General features: G+C 44.0%; 1 protein-coding gene across 2 annotated transcripts in view; it reads left to right on the forward strand.

Moving 5' to 3' along the window:
• Window positions 1–1138: 1138 nt before the first annotated feature.
• The window catches only part of TNKS (tankyrase), a 75455-nt gene continuing 51189 nt past the window's right edge, over window positions 1139–25404 (forward strand). For both annotated transcript variants that reach the window (XM_035140373.3, XM_035140372.3), the window contains exons 1-3: window positions 1139–1712; window positions 9095–9319; window positions 11452–11547. In XM_035140373.3, coding sequence (XP_034996264.2) covers window positions 1157–1712; window positions 9095–9319; window positions 11452–11547 — 877 coding nt within the window. In that variant the 5' untranslated portion in view covers window positions 1139–1156. The remainder of the gene's footprint in view (window positions 1713–9094; window positions 9320–11451; window positions 11548–25404) is intronic.

Consider the following 25404-nt stretch of genomic DNA (forward strand, 5'->3'; position numbering starts at 1 on the left):
TGTGGTGAGTGGGGACCCTGTTGCAACAGTTTATTTTCCTTCAATAAAGGTCAGGCTTACTAGCCGCTTTACTTCTCATTATACCAAGGCTCTGGTTGGCCTTTGTTATTTTTCTCATACTGACAGAGAACCCACTAAAGGACTCTATTTGGACTCTGAAATATCCCAAAAGGGAAAGGGAGCAGTTTTTTTTCTCATAGGAAGTGTAAATTACTCATTTCGGAGAGCAGCACAAAACATGAGGTTTGCAGCAAAAACTGCAGAAGACTAGCACAAAACTTTGGCGCCTTTTTGGAGTCAATTAGACAAGGTTGGCTTTATTGGCATTAACTGGTGACCTCGATTTGCTGTTGTCAGTTATTCGATTTGGGGGGGCGGCACGAAACACAGGGTTTGCAGCACAAAACTAACACAAAACTTCGGCATCCAGAATTTCTGGGTCACACACTAATGAAACTTGGATAGTAAACATCCACAGGAACAAAGAGAATCCCAGCTTTAAAGGCAAAATAATTCAAGCAGGCAGGAAAACTCTCAAGACTGCATGTGCTGAAGTTGAGATTGCAGTTATCTTGTTGTAAATTAATTAAGTTTGGAATTGGACTAAATAGGTTTCCGGCATCCCCTCCAGGCCTCTGATTTTATAGCCCTTCCTATAGAAGTGGCCGATAAAACGAGGTCAAACCAGCTGGGCGAGCTTAATCTAGCAGATACCCCTTTTTTGTGAGAACGAGACTTTGCATAACTAAAGAATTGGCTAAGTACAGGTGAAATGGATAGCGGGAGACCCTTCTGATGTCATCTGAATGTGTAGGAAAGAGAACAAAGAAGAGAGTCCTAAGTCCTGTCTGTATGTTTTCTTGGAACAAAATAAATAAAAAAATCCTTCAGTAGCACCTTAAAGACCAACTAAGTTTTTATTTTGGTATGAGCTTTCGCGTGCATGCACACTTCCCTGTTCAGCAGGCAAGACCTGGGTCACTTTTAGGCCCCGCTCAGGGAACCAGTTCCCTACGCCCTTCCGTAGCCATCCCAACGCGTGACGTCACGTCCCCCAGCCTGGGCGCTGATTGGCTGCGAGGAGGCGGAAGCGAGGGCGGGCGCTCCGTCGCCGTTGCCGCAGTGACAGGACCGGGCCGCTCTTAAGAGCTGGGAAATGGCGGCGGCATCGTCGTCGCGTCGCTCCCAACAGCAGCAGCAGCATCACCTCCCTCCTCACCACCCGGCTGCGACTCCCGCGTCGCCGCCGCAGAGCCCCAGCCTTCCCCCCCTCGGAGCTTCCCCTCAGCAGAGGCCCAGCCTAGCCGGACCCGAGGGGGAGGCTCACGGGAGCAGCGGCCGGGAGGCGGCGACGGCGGCGGAGAGGCCTTTCTCTCCGGAGAGCGTCTGCGAGGCCGCCGGGCCTCCTCCTCCTCCGGGCTCCGGCGCCAGCAGCGCCGCCAACAGCAGCAGCAGCAGTAGCAGCAGCAGCAGCTCCGGCTCGTCGTCGTCGTCCTCGGCCGCTTCCAGCCCGGCCGCCGCCGAGAGCCCCGACCCGCCTGCCCCTCCTCTGCAGCCGCCCTCTGCGCCCGTGGGAAGCGGCACTTTCCGGGAGCTGCTCGAGGCCTGCCGCAATGGGGACGTGACCCGCGTTCGGCGCCTGGTGGATGCCACCAACGTCAACGCCAAGGATATGGCAGGGAGGAAATCCACCCCGTTGCACTTCGCGGCAGGTGAGGGGGTCGCCGGGGGTGGGGCGAGGCGGGCCGGGTAGCTGCCTGGGGCGCGTTGCCCCGAGAGGGTCCTCTGATGCTTGCGGGGAACCACCCCCTTGTAATGCTGAAGTGTGCTTAATCGGAGAAGGGAATGCCATTGCACCCCAATATTTCACTTCCCCAGAATCTGCACGAGGTTGAACATAGTTGCAGAAGAGGCAGAAAGGCTCTTTACTTTCTCAAAGGGATGCTCCTTCCGCACAGATCAGAAGCGGAGAGGACAGAAGGCTGTTTATAATTTGACACCCTGGCGGCTGGCTTCCTGCTGGTGGGTGGGAGGGTAGATGGGCCTCCGCCCTGCTTGTTGTGGTCCACTCTGCTTGTAGTGTCTGGATCAACAGCTCCTCCAGTCCAGATTCCGAGGGCTGCGCAGCAATCGCGCACCTATCCTGTATGTGTGTGTGTCCCCCCCCCCCACAGGGGCATGGAGGTGGTAGTTGCCCTTCCCAACTGGGAGAATCGGGCCCTCTGACACAGATTCCCACTTCCCTACTGGGGGGAAATGTGCAACTGAACCGAGGGGCAGGAGGTGGTGGTTGCTGCCTCCCTGGGGCAGCCATCCACCCCCCTGCTCTTTTTCACTCACTTTCCCCTTTTCTGTGGGTGGCAGTCTCTGGAGGATGGGGCCTAGTATATAAGTAATTAAGCAAGGGGAGGAGTTGCTGCTGCCTCCTCCTGCTCTGTTTGGGCAGTCCAGCAGGGAGGAACGAACCCCTTCAGGGAAGTGCTGCCTCTGCCCAGTCTCCCCCCCCCCCAAAGGAATAGCAGGGAGAATTGGTGATTACTTAGCTGCCCAGAAGGAATGCCCACCTGTTCGTTCTCTCTCTGCTAATATTGGACTTACAGCAGGGGTGATGAGGGAAGACAAGAAGGCCTTGAAAGTTCTCTGACTGTGGGCCTGCTATAACTAAGCCACCTTGGAGAGGTGAATGGTCATGAGCTTTTTAAGTTCTTCATTCGCCACCTCTTAAAGGACAAAGGTGTAGAGGTCCATAGGCCCTTGGTGTCAATTTAAGGTGAAACATCAGATGCTTCTAAGGGCCACTTCACATGTTGCAACACTACTCCTATTAATATTTCAGGTGTACACCGTAAAATGTTGATGAAGCAATCAGTTGTATTCTGTTGGTACGGGTTTTAGCACAGGAATAGTGAATGCGTTATCCTCAAGATATTGCTGGACTCCAGTTCCCATCAGCCCCAGCCTGCTTTTCCATCGGTCAGGGATGATGGAGGTTGTAGTCCAAAAATATCTGGAGGGCCCCACGTTGGCTACCACTGCATTCTGTGGTTGAGGTTTTAATGATACCTTAGACTGGTTTTTGTGAATTGGAATCTGTTATTTTTCTCTGCAGATAACTGCTGCCATGAGTTGTACACTCTGTGTGAGCACTTTAGTGGTGGCATGAGAAACTTGTGTGAGATTGCTGCTCTTGTCTACAAATGTACAGTGTGATTTATTGAGTTTGCGGAATACGGAGGGAGAGTTTGCATGAGTTACTTTATCGGCCTATTCATGCAAATATTATATAACATAATATTATTTATTACATTAGTCACTTTGTAGCAAAAAAGTCTCAAAGTTACTTAACAAGATAAAATAAGGAATAAATAAATTAAAAGCCAAAAATCTAGCAAATTATGTGCAATACAAAATTCCTAAAATGCTCATCTTACAACACAATAGGAACAAGAAGTCCCACCCCACCCCCACTAAATGCTGATGAGCATCATTTTAGAATGCACTGGGGAGATCATTCTACAAATCAAAAGGCCACCACTGAAAAATAAATTTGTTCACATGAACAGTTAATTGTGGAAGGGGGGTTATTGGGTTGTTGTTGTTTTATTATGATTATTTACTTCGTGGTTTTATATTCTGATTTTATCCTGTGAATCTCCCTGAGACTTGCGGGTATAGGGCAGTATAGAAATTCAATAAATAAATAGGCTAATTGTGAGAACTGTCTCAGAGAGCCAGCACATCTGCACCTCCCAATTTAGTGTATTCTTGTTGGCAAACTTCAGCTTTTGTTGCCATGCAATGTATGAAGAGGCCCTAATAAGTACAGAACTAATGATTCTCTTTTCTCAAAAGTATTTTTGAAAGGGACCCTGAGGGTCATCTAGTCCAACCCCTGCAAAGCAGGAATCTCAGCTAGATCATACATGGCAGGTGTATGCAACTCTGGTATCTAGAGTAGATCCACTGAGATGAATGGACCTAAATTGGTCATGTACATTAATTTCAAAGGGTCTAGCCTGAATGACTTAACACTAGATACAGTACAATCCAAATTTATGTACTGTAGCTTTTAGATTCAAGAGGACATCAGACCAGTATCTGGTGTTTACTGTACTTCATATAAAATGTTTACTTTAATACCCAACCAGATAATAATGCATTCTGGTTTTAAAGGATTTATGTCAACTGAAGAAAGTGTTCAAAAAGTTGGTTTAAAAGGGTTACATGAAAAAATTGGTGCAGATCCCATTGGTATTTATTGGATTTCCTGAGGTGACAAATAGGATGTGTCTGACTTTAATGAGCTCAGCTTGGGATTTCCAAGTGTGTTTATACCAAGTTCGTGGAGCCTTTTTTAGTACCAGGGGCAACTGACCCTTGCGGAAAACATCAATTGGCTGTGGGTTAAACCACAGAGCCTAGGGCTTGCTGTTTAGAAGGTCGGTGGTTCAAATCCCCGTGACAGGGTGAGCTCCCATTGTTCGGTCCCTGCTCCTGCCAACCTAGCAGTTCGAAAGCACCTCAAAGTGCAAGTAGATACTGTAAATAGGTACTGCTCCGACGGAAAGGTAAACAGCATTTCCATGCGCTGCTCTGGTTCGCCAGAAGTGGCTTAGTCATGCTGGCCAGATGACCCGGAAGCTGCCTGCAGACAAACACTGGCTCCCTCGCAGTGGCGTAGTAATAGGGGGGTGCGCCGCCCCGGGCAGCAGGCTGGACGGGGCTGACCACCTCCGACGGCCGCTGCTGCGCGACGCGGCCGCTGCCATGAAGGAGAAGCCCTGATGCAACCTCACTCCGCGGCTTGCTTGCGGGGTTTGCCGTAGCACCTCCTGTGCGCGCTGCGCGTCATGACGCGCAACGCATGCGCACAACGGAACCCTTCGGGTTTGCCGCCCTGGGCAGCCAGGCGGGTAGCTATGCCGCTGCTCCCTCAGCCAGTAAAGTGAGATGAGTGCCGCAACTCCAGAGTTGTCCGCGACTGGACCTAACGGTCAGGGGTCCCTTTACCTTTACACAACTATTAGTCAGGTAATTAAAAGTAAAGGGACCCCTGACCATTAGGTCCAGTTGTGACCGACTCTGGGGTTGCGGTGCTCATCCTGCGTTATTGGCCGAGGGAGCCGGCGTGCAGCTTCCAGGTCATGTGGCCAGCATGACAAAGCCGCTTCTGGCGAACCAGAGCAGCGCACGGAAACGCCGTTTACCTTCCCGCTGTAGTGGTACGGTACTTGCACTTTGACGTGCTTTCGAACTGCTAGGTTGGCAGGAGCTGGGACTGAGCAAAGGGAGCTCACCCCATCGCGGGGATTCGAACCGCCAACCTTCTGATCAGCAAGCCCTAGGCTCTGTGGTTTAACCCACAGTGCCACCCACGTCTCATAGGCAGGTAATTAACTGTATTCTAGTCTCTTATACATTCATACCTCAGGTTGCGGACCTGGAAGTGTTTACTTCCAGGTTCTGCCGTGCACACATGTGCAAAAGCATTCTGTGCGCTTCACGCATGCGCAGAAGTGCTCTATTGGCGCTTCGCACACACGCTCTATCACCACTCTGGATACGTACTTTTCGGGGTGCGAATGGCACCCCGGAACGGATCAGGTACGTATCCAGAGGTACCACTGTATCATATAAGTATCATAGGTTCATATATTGTAATGGCTTGGAGATAATACTGGGGTTTTGCTCAGCTTCTCAGGTGGGGATCAAGTGATTAACCTAAACAATATAACTACCACTCTTAGAGAGGGGGGCCAGTGAAGACACACACCCGCTCCTTCTATGAATTAGTACTTCTGTTGGAGCAGGAAAGACAGGTGAGGGGGGAATCTTGGAGCACTTTCCAGTAGCAGCACTCAATTGGTTGCTGTACTCTCTGGCCCTTTTTGGAAGGAAGTGGCTCCCTAGAAATGCTTAGAGGATGGTTGAGATTAAACATATGACTGCATCCACCTTATAGATTAGAAGTTCCCCATCCCTGGTGCAGGTCCCTTCTCTTCAAGGAGACATATGTTCAAATCTCTACTTAGCCATGAGGCTCACTGGCTGGCCCTCTCGGCTTATTCTACCTCATGGGGTGGTTGTGAGATAAAATGGGGGGGAGGAAAGCATGAGCACTGCCCCGAGCAATTTGAAGAAGATTTTTTTTTGGGGGGGGGAATGTAGTGTCTCCTGCACTATACGGATGACTGTCTTCTGGTAGGCCAATTTTCCTTTTTCCTATTCTCTGAACAAAACTTCTTGTAGCTCAGTCTAGCAGCTGAACAATATGAGGAGTAAACAAGTTTTTCTTTTCCAAAAATAGCTATTCCTTCTTTCAAGTAGGTTTCTCCCAAACATAGGTGGCCCTAATCCCACACTAGTTATCAAATTTAAGAATTCCTGAAAGGCATCCTTTTTGTCACCTTCTGTTTTGGAACTCACAAACAATCTTGACAAGAATTGGAAACTACTGTTTATTAGGTTATATGTGATGTCTGTTTTTTCCAAATCAAATTCATATTTCTGCTTGCATTACTTATTTTTTTGTAAGTAGGTACAGTTTTACTCACTATTTGTAGTTACAGGTAGGTAGTTGTGTTGGTCTGATGTAGTTGAAACAAAATTTAAAAAATCCTTCCTGTAGCAGCTTAGAGACCAACTAAGTTTGTCATTGGTATGAGCTTTCATGTGCATGCACACTTCTCACTATTTGTAGTTGCTATTTAAAAATGATTTTGTTTAGAGTCAGACCTTTGTCTAGGACAGCAGTTTTCAAACTTGTCATGGACCCTTTGAAAATGAGTGTGGGCCTCGGTGGATGACTTAAACATTTCTCTTCAGTGCACCATCAAAACCAGTGCAGTATTATGAAAATCATGATCGTTGGGTACCAAAGGAATAAAACTGGAAAATTGTTTGTCTCCTTTATATGCAGGTGCCAAAACTAGACAATCCCAATCAGTAACTTTTCGGCAGTTTAAGATATATGGCTTCATTGACCAATAACTAAGGAAGCTGAACATGTCTGGTACACTAAAATTACAGGTTGACTCAAAATACAGGATTGGGCACCCAGACTATGAACCCTAGACCTTGTTACCCTATGCAATAAATTCAGTACAGTGGTACCTCGGGTTGAGTACCCAATCCGTTCCGGGGTGCCGTTCGCACCCCGAAAAGTACTTAACCCGAGCGGTGTTTTAGCGCACGCGCGAAGCGCTGATAGAGCGCTTCTGTGCATGTGTGAAACGTGCAGAATGCTTCTGGGTCCGACGAGTACACAACCTGAAAGTACGCAACCTGCAGTGTGCTCAACCCGAGGTATGACTGTATTGGCCTAGCAAGCTTGATCACTGTTATGTAAAAAAAAAATTAAATCAAGTGCAGCACCAAGAACAAATATTCTTACCAATTCTGCATTATTTCCACAGTCTACATAAATGCCATCGTAAGCCACCAAGAGCTTCTGGACTAGGGCAATTTGCAAATAAAAATCTTAGTCAAATCCAGTACTAGATAATTTAATCCTGTGCTCTTGGCAATTAGTAGCTAGTTTGGTATATGTTCTGGGGTTTCAACCCTGAAAGGCAGAGAAATGTGGAGCTCATAACTACAGAGTAGGCAGATTTCATTTTGGGGTGTTGTAGAAATAGAGGCAAGTAAAAGTGCCATTATTAAAGCTGTTAGCGCTGTCTCATTTGGGTTACAATACCCATCCTTAGTCAATTGTGTTCAGAAATGATGAAGTCAGATTACAGGTGCACATAATAGCAACTGGAGCAACTGCTGAATGAAAAACCTTCAAGAGATGAGTCTGGAAATAAAGGGGTCTCTTTATCCTTTTTTTTTTATAAAAAAAGTGGTGAACTGTGAGAAGAGAACAATAGTACTCCACATATCTCATAGGGTTTTTTGTTGTTGTTAAATTTTCTAGTGTAAGAACTAATGGTTTATAATTATGGTTTCGTCCTCAGGCTGAGATTATGCAGTAAGTGATGCTACTTGCTCATAATCTCAGATACAAAGAAATCCTCAGCCTCATAAACAACACTGGGCATACTCAAAGAAGAAGGTACTAGTCTCATCATTAAGTTTGGTTGTGTATGGGAGGCTGACGCAATTTTCCAGCACTATGGTCAATAGGTCACCCGGATCCCATTGGAGAATACTAAAAGAACTGCACCATCTGCAGAAGAATTTTGCTATATAGAAATAGAGAAGCAAATATATTAAGCATTTCACAGGACTCTTAAGCAGGGGTCTTGTGTTTGCTGCCCAAAAGATCATTCTAGATGCCCCATTTTCTTGAGCATTGTTATCCCTGATGGCATGGTATTTTAGGCTATTCAGTTCTGTGTCTGTCCTCGCCTGCACTAAAATAATTACTCATATGACTCAAAGGTGTGCCTTGGAACAGTACTTTTTCAGTGCCCTCTTATACCCAGTGGTGGAGGAAGGGGGGGTGCAGACTCGCCCCGGGTGTCATCACTGAGGTGTGTGTGTGACATAATGAGTTAAAAATAAAAAATTGGACTCCCGAAACTTTTTAGGAGTGACGTGGTAGCTTAGGTGCCTGCTGGTTCTGCGTTACCTAAAACGGCAGCGTGGGACTTGCGCCTGCCTACTGCCTTTCCCTCAGCCGCCCTACAGCTGAGGGGGAGGAGACGGAGAGCTAGCTACACCATTGCTTATACCAGTGCTGCATTGATAAGATAACATTTTTGTTATTTAGACTGATAGGAAGAAGAACTTGCTAAAATGGCAGTTTTATCAGGGATTTAATTGGGGCTGTTTCAGTAGAGGAAAGGATTGAATCCCTGTCCACGTGTTGTGTGATCCTAGTCCAGATTGGGACTCCCTGTGGTTACGTCTTGAAAACCACCACCAAATACACAGATGCCAATGGAAAAATGTATTTACTATTGTGATTTGGTCTTCTGTTGGTACATGCAGGTAGGAAGGAGCTACCCTAAACTACATGAAATTACAAGATAGTAATATTCATGAATGCAATCTAAGTCTTAGTTTGCACAATGTACTAGGTGGACTAATATTTATTTGTTCTAAATGTTTGTATATTTTAACATTTAAAATTATTTTTTTTTTGCAGGTTTTGGAAGAAAGGATGTAGTGGAACACTTACTACAGACAGGAGCCAATGTCCATGCTCGTGATGATGGTGGATTGATACCTCTTCATAATGCCTGTTCATTCGGTCATGCTGAGGTAGTCAGCCTGTTGCTGTGTCAGGGTGCAGATCCAAATGCCAGAGACAACTGGAACTATACTCCTCTGCATGAAGCTGCTATCAAAGGCAAGATAGATGTGTGTATTGGTAAGTGCATCATTTTTTAAAAAATTCTTTTTTCAGCGGTTTTCAATAGTATTATATCTTATGGGCCCATAGTTACTACCGTATTTACTCAAGTCTAATGCGCCATCAAATCTAACGCACACCTGAATTTTCAGAACCTTGAAACCAAAAAAAGTATTTGCTGGCGAATGTAAATGCGTCGTCAAATCTAATGCGCACATCAATTTTTGCAACTTAATTCGGCCCAAAAAGGTGAGCATTAGAATCAAGTAAATACAGTCACTTGTAACAATAATACTGATACCAAAGCAAAAATATTCAGGTGCTACAAAATATCTGAAAAGGCCTCTTCGCATCAGTTCCTCTATATTTTCCAGCAATTTATTATGTACTATACAGAAAAGTTACCGGTAACTGATACAATCTTCATTTTGGCTGGTCATTAACTTCCTTGGTTCTTTGTTTTTTGATGAAGGATTCTGATTATATCTCCATTATCAGCTCACAGGTATTATCCCCAGATCATGCATAAACCTCTTGTGTTTATCTTTCTTGCTGCAGCCAGATTGTTAGTGGCCTCCTGTTGGAAGTCCAAATCATCTCCTTCCTGAGAGGAGTGGCTAGCGAAAGATCAGAATATCTGACACATAAATAGAGAGTCCTTAAGTGTTCTTTAAAAAACATATCTTTTTTATTTGACATGGTATAAGTTTTTTCCTATGTTAACTCTGTCGAACAGCCCACTAAACCCCCTGCAGATAAATGTGGAGAGGCTTTATTGAGAGCTGAATTGCCTCTCTCTCTCACACACACCCCTTTTTTAAATATGTGGTAGTTGAATGTGGTATTGAATTCTCAATTGTTTACAAGTTTTCCTTCCCATTGCATTTATCGTTTTATTTTTTCTATTTCTGCATGCATTTGTATTCAGGTCACTTTTAATGACACGTATCACTTTTAAGGTATTTTTGTATTGGTTTATATCAACAAATTTCTATTTTTTTTAAAAAAAGAAGGATTTTGGTCAGATAAATTATTAATCCACCCTAAAGAATAAGGGAGAAAAAAGGAAAAGCAAGCATGAGTCTTAATTATCTGGAATTCATTTTGAAAGAAAAAGAAATATACATGGCTGCCTGCTAGTGTAAAATACTGCAGAATACTTCAGTTTATTGCTTTAGTTTCATGCTTTCATCTGTAAAGGAGTGTAATAGCTAGTATATGAAAAACTGAGCTGAACAAAAGTCAGCATTATTAATAATCCAAAGACAGACAACTTATTGTTATTGCTATGCTACCACCACACTATGCTATGTATAGCCTTTGCAGATTTACAGTCTAATAATTGTCTGGTAAAGCTTTGTAGCTTGCTAGCCTTCTGGAAAAAAGATAACTAGGGATGCAATTCTGTGAACTCTTTTCCAGTAGCTAGGCCTGTTGAACTCAATGAGACTTGTGTCTGAGTAGACATGTATAAGATAGCACTGCAAATCTATGTAAGACAACTATACTTGATGTTCAGGAACTGCGTGGCTAACTCCATGGGCCAAATGGGACTGCTTTTTTCTTTGAGCAACAACTGCCCCCCTCCCCTCCCTTGATAAGATACTTTTGAAATATGTTTCAAAGTCAATTGAAATGTGAAAATGGAGGGGGAGATGCTCTCATGATTGTGGCCTTGTGTTTGTGTGTGTGTAATATATTATATGGGACGCGGGTGGCGCTGTGGTCTAAACCACTGAGCCTAGGGCTTGCCGATTGGAAGGTCGGTGGTTCGAATCCCCGCGACGGGGTGAGTTCCCGTTGCTCGGTCCCTGCTCCTGCCAACCTAGCAGTTCGAAACCACGTCAAGTGCAAGTAGCTAAATAGGTACCGCTCCGGTGGGAAGGTAAACGCCGTTTCCGTGTGCTGCTCTGGTTCGCCAGAAGCGGCTTAGTCATGCTAGCCACATGACCCGGAAGCTGTCTGTGGACAAACGCCGGCTCCCTCGGCCTATAGAGCGAGATGAGCGCTGCAACCCCAGAGTCGTCTGCGACTGGACCTAATGGTTAGGGGTACCTTTACCTTTTTAATATATGGTTACTGGGACTATTTATGGCCAATGTATTCATTCTGCAAGTCAGTTTTCAGTGCTTTCCTCCTTCTTTGCACAGTGCTACTGCAACATGGAGCTGATCCAAATATTCGAAACACAGATGGGAAGTCGGCCTTGGATCTTGCAGATCCCTCTGCAAAAGCTGTACTTACAGGTGAGAAGTATCCGGGTTCTTTTTACCTTACCGTGTGTAATCAGTCTCTTAAACTACTCCCTAATTTTTCTACTACAAAACAGCACAAATGTACATGGTATGTTTACAGATTTCATTGTAGTACTTAGTGAGGACCAAATGTTATAAATATTATTTATTTCATAAAGTTGCTTGTTGTGCTTCCTTCCTTGCGACACTCTACAACTAACTTGCAGTTAATGTATTTTGGTTTAACTGTAGTGATACCGATATCGTTTTTCTATATATTTACATCATTTACTATAAACCATTTCAATCCTTTACAACATATGCAGAAAGGAACTGATGATCATTTGTAGAATTAAAGAGAAAGTAGCAACAACGGCCAAATATGCATATCATGATGTCACTGTCTTTCTTGAGAGAGTCTCACATTTTGAGGCTGTAAAGGACAGAGTACTGAGTGAAATGTTAGGAATATACTGTAGTTTATTTTCTCATCTCTGTTTCTTTATTCACTTGCAAGCAAAAGGGAAGTCATTTGAGACTCATGGGGAATAGAAATGAGGGATGATTTTTTTATTTACGTGAGGATGACACAGTAGCTTGCTAGAATTATTATGGAAAGAAGAGTTTTGAGTCTGCAAATTATGTGAATCCCTGATGACTTTTCTCATCAGAATGATTAATTATTTTTTTAAAGAATACTTATATATATATATATATCCCACTTTACAGCTCTGAAAGACTTTCATAACTCTCAAACTAAAATCATGCTCAAATTGAGTATAGGAACAGAAATTACAAGGAGTCCATATGGAACCGAGATTATTTAAGGCAGCATTTCTTGCGCTTGCCCTTTAGGGTGTTACACCAGCTCCCACCAAAATCTTCTGCAGCAAGGATGTGAAACTGAGCACCTGGGACCCATGCAGTTCGAGCAGGTGAAATACTCCTATGGATAATAAAAAAATGTTTCTTAATGAAACCAAATAATTTAGTAAGTTTTTGTCATTCCTTGGAGAAAATTTTCTATTCTGCTCTGCTAGAACTGATACGCTTGGTTAGTGCTTTAAGTAAGATAGCCATGTGTTCATTATTTGTCAGCACCTTATGGCTTCTGAAAAACGTTCTCTGCACTTTGGATCTGACAACTTAACTCTGTAGCCTGTAATTTTTTAAGACTGAGTGCTTAACCAGAGTGTGTGTTTGTTTTTGGCACCACATCTTCATTATATTGATATGGCACAAATACATCAGGCCAACAATTTGGGTTGCAACTAGAAACATATCAGTTACTGTACTTTTGTTAGCATTTACTGTTTGTTAAAAGAAAGGTGCTATTGTTGATTCCTGGAGTAACAACGTTGATTGGTCAGGAATATGGCTGAATTGCTCCATATGTATATTGCAAATTGTTTACATCCCTTTTTTCCACAAGGTACCTAGAAATGCATTTTGAAAAATAGAGGGTAAAATATCCAAGACCCCAATGTTTCTTCCTGCCTTCTATGTTCCCGAGTAGGCAATGAGGGTTGACTTTTGTTTCACACAAGCCAACATTCCAACACAGTTTAGGCCACTGTGTCAACTTCACAGGCAAAGTTCTATAATTGCATAGTCAGATCCCATGTCTTCAGCTGCAGCTAGTGAGTTCTTCAGTCTGATGCTGCTCATCTGCCAGGAAGGTAGAGAGATTGCTGATTTGAGGCTCAGCTAGTGCACATAGCATGTAAGAGAAGTCATCAGCCTATGTCAGTTGTTAGGGAAATTCCAGAAGTTAAAACAATTTCCTATTATTTATTTAAATAGACTGCAATAATGAATTCTGTATGTTTTGTTAAGAAATCAAATTATTTAAAGTACAGTTGATATGATTTGATCAAAGGGGATTATGAACAACCTCCTGTAGCATCTCAATTCACATCCTTGCTCTGACCTTTTAGCTAAGCTATGGTAGAGTCGTACTGTACTAAATTCGGCAGGTAGTGGCAGCTAGCAATCCATTGGGCTATTATTTTTATCCTTACGATAAGGTGAGGCATTTAGATGTCCAGTTAAATTGGTCTTCCAAGTGACCCCTATAATGTGCTGGGGTACAGAAAGGGCTAAGAACTCACTCATCACACATCCAGGTGAAAGAATACATGGAACTCAAGCCACTGAGGCCTCTGATACTACGTTTGGAAGACTCAAGATTCATATAAACCCTAAAGAGTTACATAGAAGTTAAGTCAATACTCCACCTTGCCTTGAGTCAAGTCTCTACTTGGGACCTCAGGCAGATCTTTCCCAGTCATTTATTCTGAGAGTAATACCTGGAGATCTCACTGAAGCAGTGTGCCGCTAACCGACACTGCCTTATTCCTAGCTTTTGTGATGCTGGTGTGAGAGAGAATCTGCTGTGAAAGGTATAGACCTGCACTATTTTCAGATTTAAGTGTTTTTGTGCTGTTAATTATATCACCCTTCAGTTTAACTTCCCTCTCAGTCTTTTTATCTGTTTTTAATGAAGGAGTTTATGTTTTGGCAAATCAAAATGAAAATCCTGATAATGTGAATTTTTAATACTACATCTGTTCACAGGAGAAAGAAAACGTGCATTCATCAGCTTATAACAAAGGAAAAAGAAAAGCAAATGTTCCCAAGAAAGCACGTTGCTAGGTACTTAAAAAGATTAAGGGCACTGGTCCATAGGCACACATTAGCATATGCTAAATTATTTGTATAGCAGCAAATTGCAATCTAAATGCCACAGAAGGCAAGCCAAGTAATTTCCCATCCAAATCACCCCACATAAATTATTTAATTAACATGCACCCCAACCCAGATGATCCCAAATCATTCCTCTTCAGTGTATTTACCCCCAATTAATTTCCCAACAGATTTCATTCCAAATGATTTTGGTTTCCCTACATTTGCCCCATCTTCTACAGTATAGCTAATCTTAATTTATTCCTCAAATTTATACATTACCCAGTAACAAAGATCACCCTGCTCAATTCAGTTTCTTCAGATCCATTACCCATCCAGAAAAACTTTGAAAAAGATTTGAGGCTGTGGACTAATTTCTAGCAATGCCGCTGTTCCCAAGGAATAAATGCTGGGGAAAGGGAGAAAGCCCTACTCAAAAACTGCTCCAATGTTCCCTAGCTTACTTATTTCACACAAAAAGGGTGGGTGAAGTTTTTGCCACTTTCGTTAACCTTAAAATACAACCTTTAAAATGTGTCTCAGAACCAATTAGTTTTATTATATTTTGTTGATATAGCAAACTAAAATATCTACTTTTTGAGATTTGTGTTACATTTGTTGTGCTTGGGGATCTTGGAAATGTATTGCTTCCCACTGGAGGCTACACAAAGTAGGAGCATGTATTTTGAGGGGCAGAGGGAGGGTGATTCAGGGAGGGGAGATAGCATCACTTCCGGAAGCTGTACATCCCAAGGGACTCTCTGCTCACCTCTGCTCAGATCTTGCGGGTCTGCCCTTGCCAGCCTGGTGAACCTTCTGGAGGTCACCAGGATGGCAAAAGATGTTATAGACTAATCTATATTCTTACAAGTGACAAATAACTGCTAACAACCTGCTGATGTCCAATTAAAGACATTTTGATTTGTTACGAGTTTTAATCTACAGACCTTGGACAAAGCATTCAGTCCTGTAGAACTTGGAAAACATGCAGTGGATTTAGTTGTGAGGAACTCTGGCCGATAGGTCATGCTCAGGGTAGACCTTCTTTTGGGAAAAAGTTACACTTCTGAATTCTAGCAAAAAAGCTGTTTGTAACTTGATGAACACAGCAAACCTGTGCCAAGGGTAGGGAACCTTTGATCCTCAGATGTTGTTGGAATCTTAACATCCATCAGCTCTAGCCAGTGTGACTAATGATGACAAATGTTGAGAGCTGCACCCCAACAGGGTCACAGGTTCCTCACTCCTCTTCTCTGCCCTCAGGAACGTCCTCCCCACAATACCCATCAAATGTATGTATGCATAATTCCTCGTGATCTTGTTCTGAAATCATGAAATATAAGTTTTGCTAAGAGGTATTGGCAGTATTGTAACTTGGGTAAAAATAAGTGAGGAATCGCAGCTAAGGGTTTTTATATTGGCCAAGGTACGACTTATGGTTCTTGGTTTATTTACAGCGTCCTTGGAGTAGCATTTTAAATTTGCCAAAGTGTTTTATATACTTTGATTCTCACAACAACCCTTTAAGGTAAGGGCATAGTGCAATTTTATCAAAACATTTATTCATATGCAGTCGTTCCACAGCTAAAGCGCTCAAGGTGGCTGCAATTTCAAAAAGAAATGCATAGTTCAATCTGTTACAAAAATATACCGTAAGAAAATGTTAAACAGTCATAGACAATAAAGGGCAAGTGGAAATAGGCCAGCAAAACAGGGAGCAGGTCTTGTAGGTAAGATGAAACAACAGCACTACCACCTTAAGGACTATCATATAGATTATTGCATAAGTTTTCTTGGGCTAGAATCTTCATCAGATGCATCATTCTTGGTATTCCTTGACCTTTATATGCAATATTACTGTTATACACTTAAAACCAATTCATCTTGTCGTAGCTACCGTGTTTCGCATATTATAAGACACGTCTTATATTTATTTTTTCCTCAAAAAAACACACCATGGCTTATTTTCAAGGGATGTCTTATTTTTTTTAATTAAGTACCGTACTTTTGCAGTCCGAGGGCTTCGAGCACAGTGAGCTAAGGGTACTGCCAGGTCCCAGGGCTTCGGGCTTCACGCGCCGCGGCTCCTGCCGGCTCCCGGGGCTTAGTGTTGCTTCAGTTCGGGTCCAGCCAGGTCCTGGGCTTCGCGCGCCGCGCGCTAAGGCTCTTGCCTGGTCCCAGGACTTCGCCGCGGCTCCTGCCAGCTGTCTTGAGCTGCGGGTCCAGCCGGGTCCTGGGGGTTAGCGTGCACGCGCTGAGGCTGTTGCCGGGTCCCAGGGCTTCGCCGCGGCTCCTGCCAGCTGCCGTGGCTTGAGTTGCGGGTCCAGCCAGGTCCCGGGGGGTTAGCGCGCGTGCACGCTGAGGCTCTTGCCAGGTCCCAGGGCTTCGCCGCGGCTCTTGCCAGCTGTCACGGCTTGAGCTACGGCTCCAGCCAGGTCCCAGGGGGTTAGCGTGCGCGCGCTGAGGCTCTTGACGGGTCCCAGGGCTTTGCCGCGGCTCCTGCCAGCTGCCGCGGCTTGAGCTACGGGTCCAGCCGGGTCACGGGGGTTAGCGCGCTGTGCGCTGAGGCTCTTGCGGGGTCCCAGGGCTTTGCACAGGGGAAACCGAGGCTCCTGCTGGGTCCCGCGGCTTCGCCTCTCGCTCGGACAGGGCTTTGCGCTAGAGCTTATTTTCGGGGTATGCCTTATTTTTCACCAACCCTTGGAAATCCTGTCATGGCTTATTTTTTGGGGATGCCTTAAAATATGAGAAACACGGTACCTAGGTGGTGAACAAAAGATGAGAGCTAGTCTCATCTGGAGTTGGGAAGACATGCAGACTTGACTTGTTCTAAGTGTTGTGTTCAAAGCTATGGCTTTCAGGGGTTCCCTGGAAACCTAATGGGGGAACAAGATCTGTTTGACTGTTAATGCTGCGAGTCCTTCCACCTTATGCTCAGCCTCTCTCTGTAAATAAAATCAAAGATGCTGCATTCTCTTGTGACCTTCATTCTAAGAAAATCAAAACCCAAGGTAAGCACTGGCACTCCCTGAAGTCTCACATTGGTTGGAGATTGCATTACACTGGCAGCCTCACTCCTAAAGGAGTGGGAGAGAAACGTATTTCCTCCTTCTGAAAGCATCACTAACTAGTTGTTTCTGTGTCAACATACATGTACTTGTGCAGATCTTTAGACATGTGCAAAGGGTGCTTAACTTAACAAAATAAACTGGTTTCACCTCTTTAGCAGTACCTTCTACTGCAGAATCTCATTTGACGGATATAAAACCACAAGCCTGGAGGGGACCCATGATGTCGTTTAACCCAACTCCGATCCTTTATTAATATCTTTGCTAGAGGCTTAAAATGCCTGGGCTATTTTTTTCCATTTCTACTGTAAGCAGTGGCTAGTAGGATATCCCTTTGAACATGTACCACATCATTTAAAGTAATGGCACACCACAGCAACACTATGCAATGGGTCTATGGCAAAGAGGAGGAATTTTAAATTATGGCTCCATATCAACACCCCCTGCTGGGCTGAATTTTCTGAGTGGGTGTTTGGCTTGTAATTCTATATAATGAAATTAATAGTGAACTATAAATGAGGGGGGCCCACATTTTATTGAAGATGAAATTATTATTTTGGTAGACTTGGTCTGCTTTTACAGCCTGACAAGTTGGCTATCCCCCTTTGAAGAGAAAATGTTCTATGAACATGCTAGCAGCAGCTATTCAGACAGTGAAATGTGCTACAGTGACCTAGCAAATTGAATTAAAATGTTAGATGTTATCATCTGCAAAGAATTGTAGCAATAAATGGTCAATCATCCTGATTCCAACATCTTCAACAGTAAAAGAAGTGATGTTAGGAGTGTATTACAACCGTGAACCAGAGAACTGCTGCTGATTTGCATGTAATTGCAGAAAATTGTAGCAGCTTGCATTTTTTTTTTAATGAGGTGATTGCGAGGACATAGCTGATGGAGAGCTTGTACTCTTTCCTGTGATATATTCATAATTCACTGTGTGAGTCTAGACATAACAAATATTTTAGAGACAGTAATAAAATGTGGATTTACATTTAGATATCAAAATGACGGTTTGCACACTAACAAATTTTCAGCATAAATATCTGCAAAGAAGTTAAAAGTGGACATCTTAATGGAAATGCATAACATAATCTGCTGAAAGACCAATGTTTCATACCAATGTTAATTCTTAACCTTTTTAGCTATATGACCAGTTGAGATGAATGGGAATGAGTTTAGAAATCATGGTATTTGGCATGATTCAGAACTTATTAACACATATGTTTGAAGGGTTCTGATGAACATGTGAATGTGGATTTTGGATTTTGTAGTGTTGTTGCTTGATCTGTCATCACTCTGTAAAAGCCTTTGCTATTTCTGTTCCTCCTCCCATGGCCCTTGTTCAACTGTGTTTTCAGTTGTCTTTTACTTCCTTGCAATTTCTGTATTGTTGTCTCTGGTTTTAGCACATCTCTTTATATACAGGTATATTTCCCGCCACGACTTGGGGCAAGTTGTTTTTGCCTGCTTCTAACAACTCAAGGTCCTCTGGCAGTTTTGATCATGCGAAAATCCATCACATATTCCCCCTCTTTTCTCTATAGAGTAATGAGCTGTGGATACAGGAACTGCTTGTTTATATACAATCACAATAGTGACATTTTATAGTTGTTAAAAACCTCCTGGTAGCTCTAATCCACCCAACCCCAGTTGTTGGTTAACTTACCGTGATACCATGGAATGTTTACATACACAAATATCCCCCCCCCAAAAGCCTGGGATCTTCTTAAATGCAACTGTGTATCCTTCCTCTGCTACTGCTGTTCTCTGTCTCCATTATGCTGCACTATCCCAGATGTGGGATCACCTGTTGACAATAGGAGAGTCAGTTGGTATAGTATTATAACAATTTACTGTCACAAATAGTGCAGCACCAAAGGCTTTAAAAAGTCACTGTGTTGCATTAGATTTATGGCATCACTGTCTCTGTTTTTCTTGTTAGAATAAGACAGAACTTTAAACTATTTGGTGCAGCCACAGTTCATCCACAACTTCATTGTAATGAGCTGCAGAAGGTGTGGATATAACTGATAGAGCAGTTTTGATATGATTCTTATGCATTGTACAAAATGCATGTGGATCTATTTTAGCAGGGGTGGCGTGACAAGGCTCTCTGGGCCAGCTCAACTCCATGACAACCATGGGATTGTCCCACGTTGTCACTGGCCGAACACATGGTTAGGACATACCCTTGATTTTAGTCTGCAGTTCAGGTCATGGGGGGTAGTCTGGATTATTTTGTTGTTGTTGTTGGTGTGTCATTTAACCCTATTGGAATGGTCAGACCATCATCTGTAGCTTGGTATTGCAGTTTAGATCCTCACTGCATAGTTGAGGGACCCTGGATACTTACAGAATCTAACAGATGCATGAATGCTTTGGGAGATTTTCCAGAAGTCATATTTGACAATCATGTTGAGGTCTTGGTCTTGCTATAGAATGGCGAGATGCGCTGGGCTGTAGACACGATTGCTCTCGAGTGCTCTATCCAGCACTGTGGATTTCCAGTGGGTCCCTGCTTGTCCAAGGATATTTTTAATATATTAAGCAGTTTATAAAGGCTAATTAATTAACAGCACATATCCTTTTGCTCCCCTGCCCCCAAGACCCACAGACTTTGGCAGCAATGACAAAAACAAAAACAATTAAATACAGCACTGGGGTGGATGGAGAGGTTTAAGACTCTCTGTTCAACTGGTGCTCTGGTGGAGATGCAGTTTTCCCCTTCTGTCGCAATACTAATAATCTGATGAGTGAAGAGGGGACTGCAGATGTCCTAACTGCAGAGGGGTGGCACATGAAAAAAGTGCCTACCATAATGATATTAAATTCTGACATAGGTAAAGGTGGTGGTCTCTGAGGTATGGGATAAATGACAAGATACCATCTACCTCAATGCTTAGATAATGTTTTCAAAGTTTAATAAGGGGTAAGTGCTCATCCACCTTACCATGAATCTTCATGGAGGCTTTTAGACTATGCCCTGGTCATTTTTGTTTTTAAAGGCCCATGGCATAGCCACCTTGCTGAAGCCAAGCAGGACTGCATCTAGGAAGCAGATGTAATCAGCTTTGAGTTGCATGATGGAGAAAGGCAAGATATACACACACTAAATAAAATACAGCTACCCCATAGCAGTGCTCTTACTTTTAAGAATGTTTTCCTTCAGCGCTCTCATTTTCAAAAGATAAAATGCCAAACAGGTTGTTTCCCTGCAGCAAGGCCTTCACTGCTGCAGGTCTCTCCTTCGTTATGTTGCTACAATTCTAACACTACTGTATTGGCATTGGCTATTCCTAGCATTGAGCTAAGGCAGAAATCCCTCCCCATCCCCATGGTCATGTATCCTTCTTTGTTTGAAGGGCTGTCCAGTCCCTCTGGTTTAAAGAAGGGAGGCACGGGCCTTGATGTTGCCCACCAACAGTTAACATCTTGATTGCTTAGGCCACATGGTCTCAGCCTTCCTTGTCATTACAATCCACATCCAATGAGATGCATTGCATTTTTTAAAAAAATTCTAGCAATTGCTTCTAAATATGCATTTACAGTATACATACATATTAGCACATGCACATTTGTGTGTGTGTGTGTGTGTGTGTGTGAGAGAGAGAGAGAGAGAGAGAGAGAGAGAATGAATGGCCATTCTATTCCCCTCAATGGTTGTTGGCACCAGCCCTAAAGCCAGCAACCTTGTTCTTCATTTGCCCTTCTGGAGTGATATAGCTTACAATTTTGGGTGCATCTTCCCTTAATTCCTTGGTTCTGTTGGCAGGCTGCCAACTCATGAGCCTGGGAGACACTCCACTCCAGTACTTCCTATATGCCTGTATAGTTTGTAAAATGGCTTCTGTTTGATTCACTTTGCAAGGGAAGACGAGGAGGCTTCTTGAGGCCTGCCTGAGGGGGAAAGTAGCTGAAGAAGTTAAGTTGGTCATCTCAAGGGAGTGCATGTTGCAAGTCAAATGTGCAGGACATGACCCTGGGCAGTACAATCCAGTTAGTACAACAAGTGCCCCAGTCAGTACAACAAGTGCCCCTTCAGGTCCATTATTCCAGTTTAAAATCCAATCATGCTAATCAAGGAGTCGCCATGTCAGCTAAAGCAACGAAAGAAAACTCCATCAGGAGTAGTAGTGGGGTAGGAGAACTGAAAATAATGCCAATATATTTCACATCTGGCAAGCAATGTGTCTCTTTGGTTTCAGATAGTACATGGGTAGATGATTTTTCAGGGCACTCTAGAGGCTATGGTGGCTCATCTACCAGAAGTAATGTATTTAGTGTTAACTCTGGAAGTTTATACTCTATTCTGACCAAACTAAGCACCCTAGAGCAAAAGATACGCCAGGAGACCACAAAGCCATACGAGGTTTTGGAAAACATGACTGCCCAAGAATTATGCATTTCTTGTATCAAATCAGTTTTGGAATTTGCTCTAAAGCCTTCGGTTACAAGGGGCTATAAACTCCAGGTTTCCCAGTTAAAAATGTTATGGTTGCCTAGATCCACTCTACCTGTAATCACTTGCTGAAGCACTCAAACTGCCAGGCCAGAATCTGTTGTCCTCCTTTGCTTTTCCACCATTACATCTGGTTTCTGCTCCTTTGGATACATTTGCTGTATTTCAGGCTACCTCAACCTCGGCCCTCCAGTTGTTTTGAGACTACAATTCCCATCATCCCTGGCCACTGGTCCTGCTAACTAGGGATCATGGGAGTTGTAGGCCAAAAACATCTGAAGGGCCAAGGTTGAGGAAGCCTGCTGTATATAGATAATCCTTTTAAGGACTTCATAAAGTCTTCTGCTTCCTGATGGCTGAAGCAGAGTTCTTTTTTCCAGTTGCCAAGAAGCATTTTTTAAAGGGCTCCCTCCTGCTTACTGTTCTTGCTCCTGGCTTCAACATGCCCAGGTTCTCTTTCCCATTGCCCAATGGTGCTTTGATTGGTGATTCTCACTCTCTATTATGCCTTCTGGAGACCCTTTACTTAAAAATCACCTGCTCTTTCTGCCCCCCCCCCCGTGTGTTCGTTCATTCGTTTGTTCGTCAGTCACCCTCTGGTCCTCCCTTCCCAGCTGCTCATAACTGTGCCCTAGTTTGTAAAATGAGTCGACAGAGAAATGAGTCCACCACTGTTCTTCCTTAAGCAGCACTGACCTCCACCTCCTCAGCCTTCCTTCTCTTACACCCTGTGTGCTTGCTCTTTCTTGTATGCATGTTGTTAGGTTAGTTGTGGTTAGAATCAATTGGCTAATTCCCTCACACTAAAGCACTATGTATTGTTACTGAGTGATCATCATTGCCATAAAAGAGATGCATTGTTGCTGAGCTATTCCTCACTGAAGTGTTAAATATGAATATTTTGATTCTCTCCATTTTAAGACCTGTGTGAGTGTAAGTTTCTGAGTAAATCTGCCAATGCACTTTGTTGCCATTGTCTACATATCCTAATTCATTACTCTTCTAGAACATGCATATGTAAAACAAGTGTCTCCTGAAAGCCTAAGTATACAAATAATTCTGCCATTCATAGCTATAACCATCCTTATGCTGCCCTTTCATATATGAATATATTAATTAATGGATCCAGTTTTCCTGGCTGGCCAGGAAGAGAGTGATCTGAGAGTGGAGGATATCAACATCAGTCCCTTGTTATGACTACATCACTTGTTGCTGAGATTTTGACTTTCAGCAGCTTACCTTCTCCGCAGAGGCAGGGCCCCTATTTGGATGGTCTGCTTTTGAAGGCTGATGGAGCAACTTGGTTTTCAGATGACTCTGAGCCTCTTACATTGCCCAGAGGAGGCAATAGAATGAACAGTGGCTTGCTGCCTCTTGTTTGCCAAGCATTTTGAGGCTAAAGTCTTGTGCATCTGCTGGGATCTTGGCTCTGCTGTTACAGATGAATCTCAAGAGGTGTCCAGAGCACTTTCTAGTCCCCCTGTTCTCGATCAGTTTCAGTTTGTAAGGATGTGGACAAAGTGCTTGGTTTGCTTTGGTCATCCACTTGTGCCCTTGCTGATAGCAAATACCGTATTTTTCGCTCCATAGGACGCACTGTTTCCCTCCCAAAACGAAAGGGAAAATCTCTGTGTGTCCTATGGAGCGAAGGCGAGAACCGCGCACAGTGGGAAACGGACTCTCTGGACGCCTCCTTGACAGTGGGCGGGGAGGAGAGCTCCCTCCTCCCTGCCCGCTGTCAAGGAGGTGCCCCAGAGCCGGTTTCCTGCGTTCTTCCCCGCGAATGGGGTTGGTGGGGAGCAACCAGCAGCATCTCCTCTACCCCCCCTGCCTCCGCCGTGATTGGCAGGGGCGAGGGGGAAGCAGGATCAGCCCGAAATCAGGCTTTTCTGCCCCCCCTCCGCAATCGGCAGGGGAGAGGGGGAGGCAGGATCAGTTCCGCTCCCCTTCTCCTCTTTCACAGGGGGGAGGGGGAGGGAGGAAGGGGCAACCCCAACGCACGGCTTCTTTCCTTCCTTCTTCTCTCTGTTCCCTCCCTCCCTCCTTCCCTTTCTCTTCCTCCCTCCCTCTTCCACCCCTTCCTTCCTTCCCTCCCTCCCTCCTTCTTGAGGCTGTCCTCAAGGTCTGCTTGCTTTACAGCAAGGCGAGAGGAGGGATGGACGGGAACCCCTTCCGCCCCTCCTCCCAGCCTTTTAGAGGAGGAAAACAAGAAAAATATTTTTTTTCTTGTTTTTTGCCTCTAAAAATGAGGTGCGTCCTATGGAGCGAAAAATACAGTAATGGACCACCAGCTGGACCAGGGAGGTGATTAATGCCTCATTGCAAATAGGGGGTAGTCCATACCTACCTAAAGAAGGTGATGGTAAGACCACTCCTAAATAAATCCTCAATGGATTCAAAAAACTTAATTACCGGTATCTAATGTCCCCTTTGTGGGGAAGGTTCTTGAGTGTTTGGTCATGGGCCAGAGCCAAGCTCTCTTGGATGAAACCAATTTTCTAGAACCAAATCAATGGGGGTTTAGGCTTGGTTTTCACATCGAAAGTGCTTTGGTCCCCCTGTATAATGACCTTTGTCAGGAGAAAGTCAAAGGGGTGTGTATTCCTGTTAATTCTCTTTGATCTCTCAAGATGTGTTATGGTATAGTATGGTATGGTATTATTCTGGAGTGAATGTCCTAGTTGGGGTGGGCAGCACCACTCACATCTACATGAAACCACTGAATAAGGTCATCTGGAGTTTGGGAGTGGTTGTCAGCAATATGTTGATAATAGGCATATCAGTTTCTCCTTTAGATGTGGCAGTGGACTAGGTGAGAACCAATAAACTGAAGCTTACTCCAAATCAGTATTGGTGGGTTCTCTAGATTGGCTGGGTGGGCCCTCGCCTGTTCAGGATGGGGGTTGCACTCCCTTGGAATGATTAGGTGCACAGCTCGTGGGTACTTATGGAACCACTATGCTTGGCCTTAGTGGTCAAAGTGCTTTCCATCAGCTTTGGTTGCTGGCCCAGCTAGACCCCTATGAGGATAAGGATAGCCTAACTTCTGTGGTCTGTGTCCTGGCAATAGGTTAGATTACTGCAATGTGTTATATGTGGGGTTACTTTTGGAGACTGTTTGGAAACTGCAGCTGGTGTAGAATTGAGTAGACTGATGGCTGACCAGAGCAAGATGGACTGATCATATAAGACCAATCTTGGCACAAGTGCATTGTGTACTAGTAGGTTTGTGGTCTCAATTCAGGATGCTGTTTGTGACCTATAAAGCTTTATGTGGTTCAGGGCCTCAGTATACCAAGAGCTACCTCTTCCACATGAATCAGTCTGGACCCACATTCATCACCTGAGGTTCATCTCTGTGTGCCCCTTATGAGGGCCTTCTCAGTGGTGGCTTTATCTTTGTGGAATGCTTTTTACTCTTAATTTGCAGGGGAAAGGCTCTTTTGCTCATTTTTTGAGTGATGTGGGTTGATTTGGATCCACCCATTTGTGTACTGTGTACAGTATTATGGATGAACATTTTAGGTGTTTATTTTATTCCTGTTCTTGTACTTGGCTTTAATGTTTTGTTTTTATATTGCAAGTTGCTTTGTGTTACTTTTTTTGTGAAAAAGCAACCGACAAATAATAACGTAGTTCTTTGGAATCATCCTG

This window comes from Zootoca vivipara, chromosome 15 (assembly GCF_965207765.1).
Source record: "Zootoca vivipara chromosome 15, rZooViv2.hap1.1, whole genome shotgun sequence".
Lineage (NCBI taxonomy): Eukaryota > Metazoa > Chordata > Lepidosauria > Squamata > Lacertidae > Zootoca > Zootoca vivipara.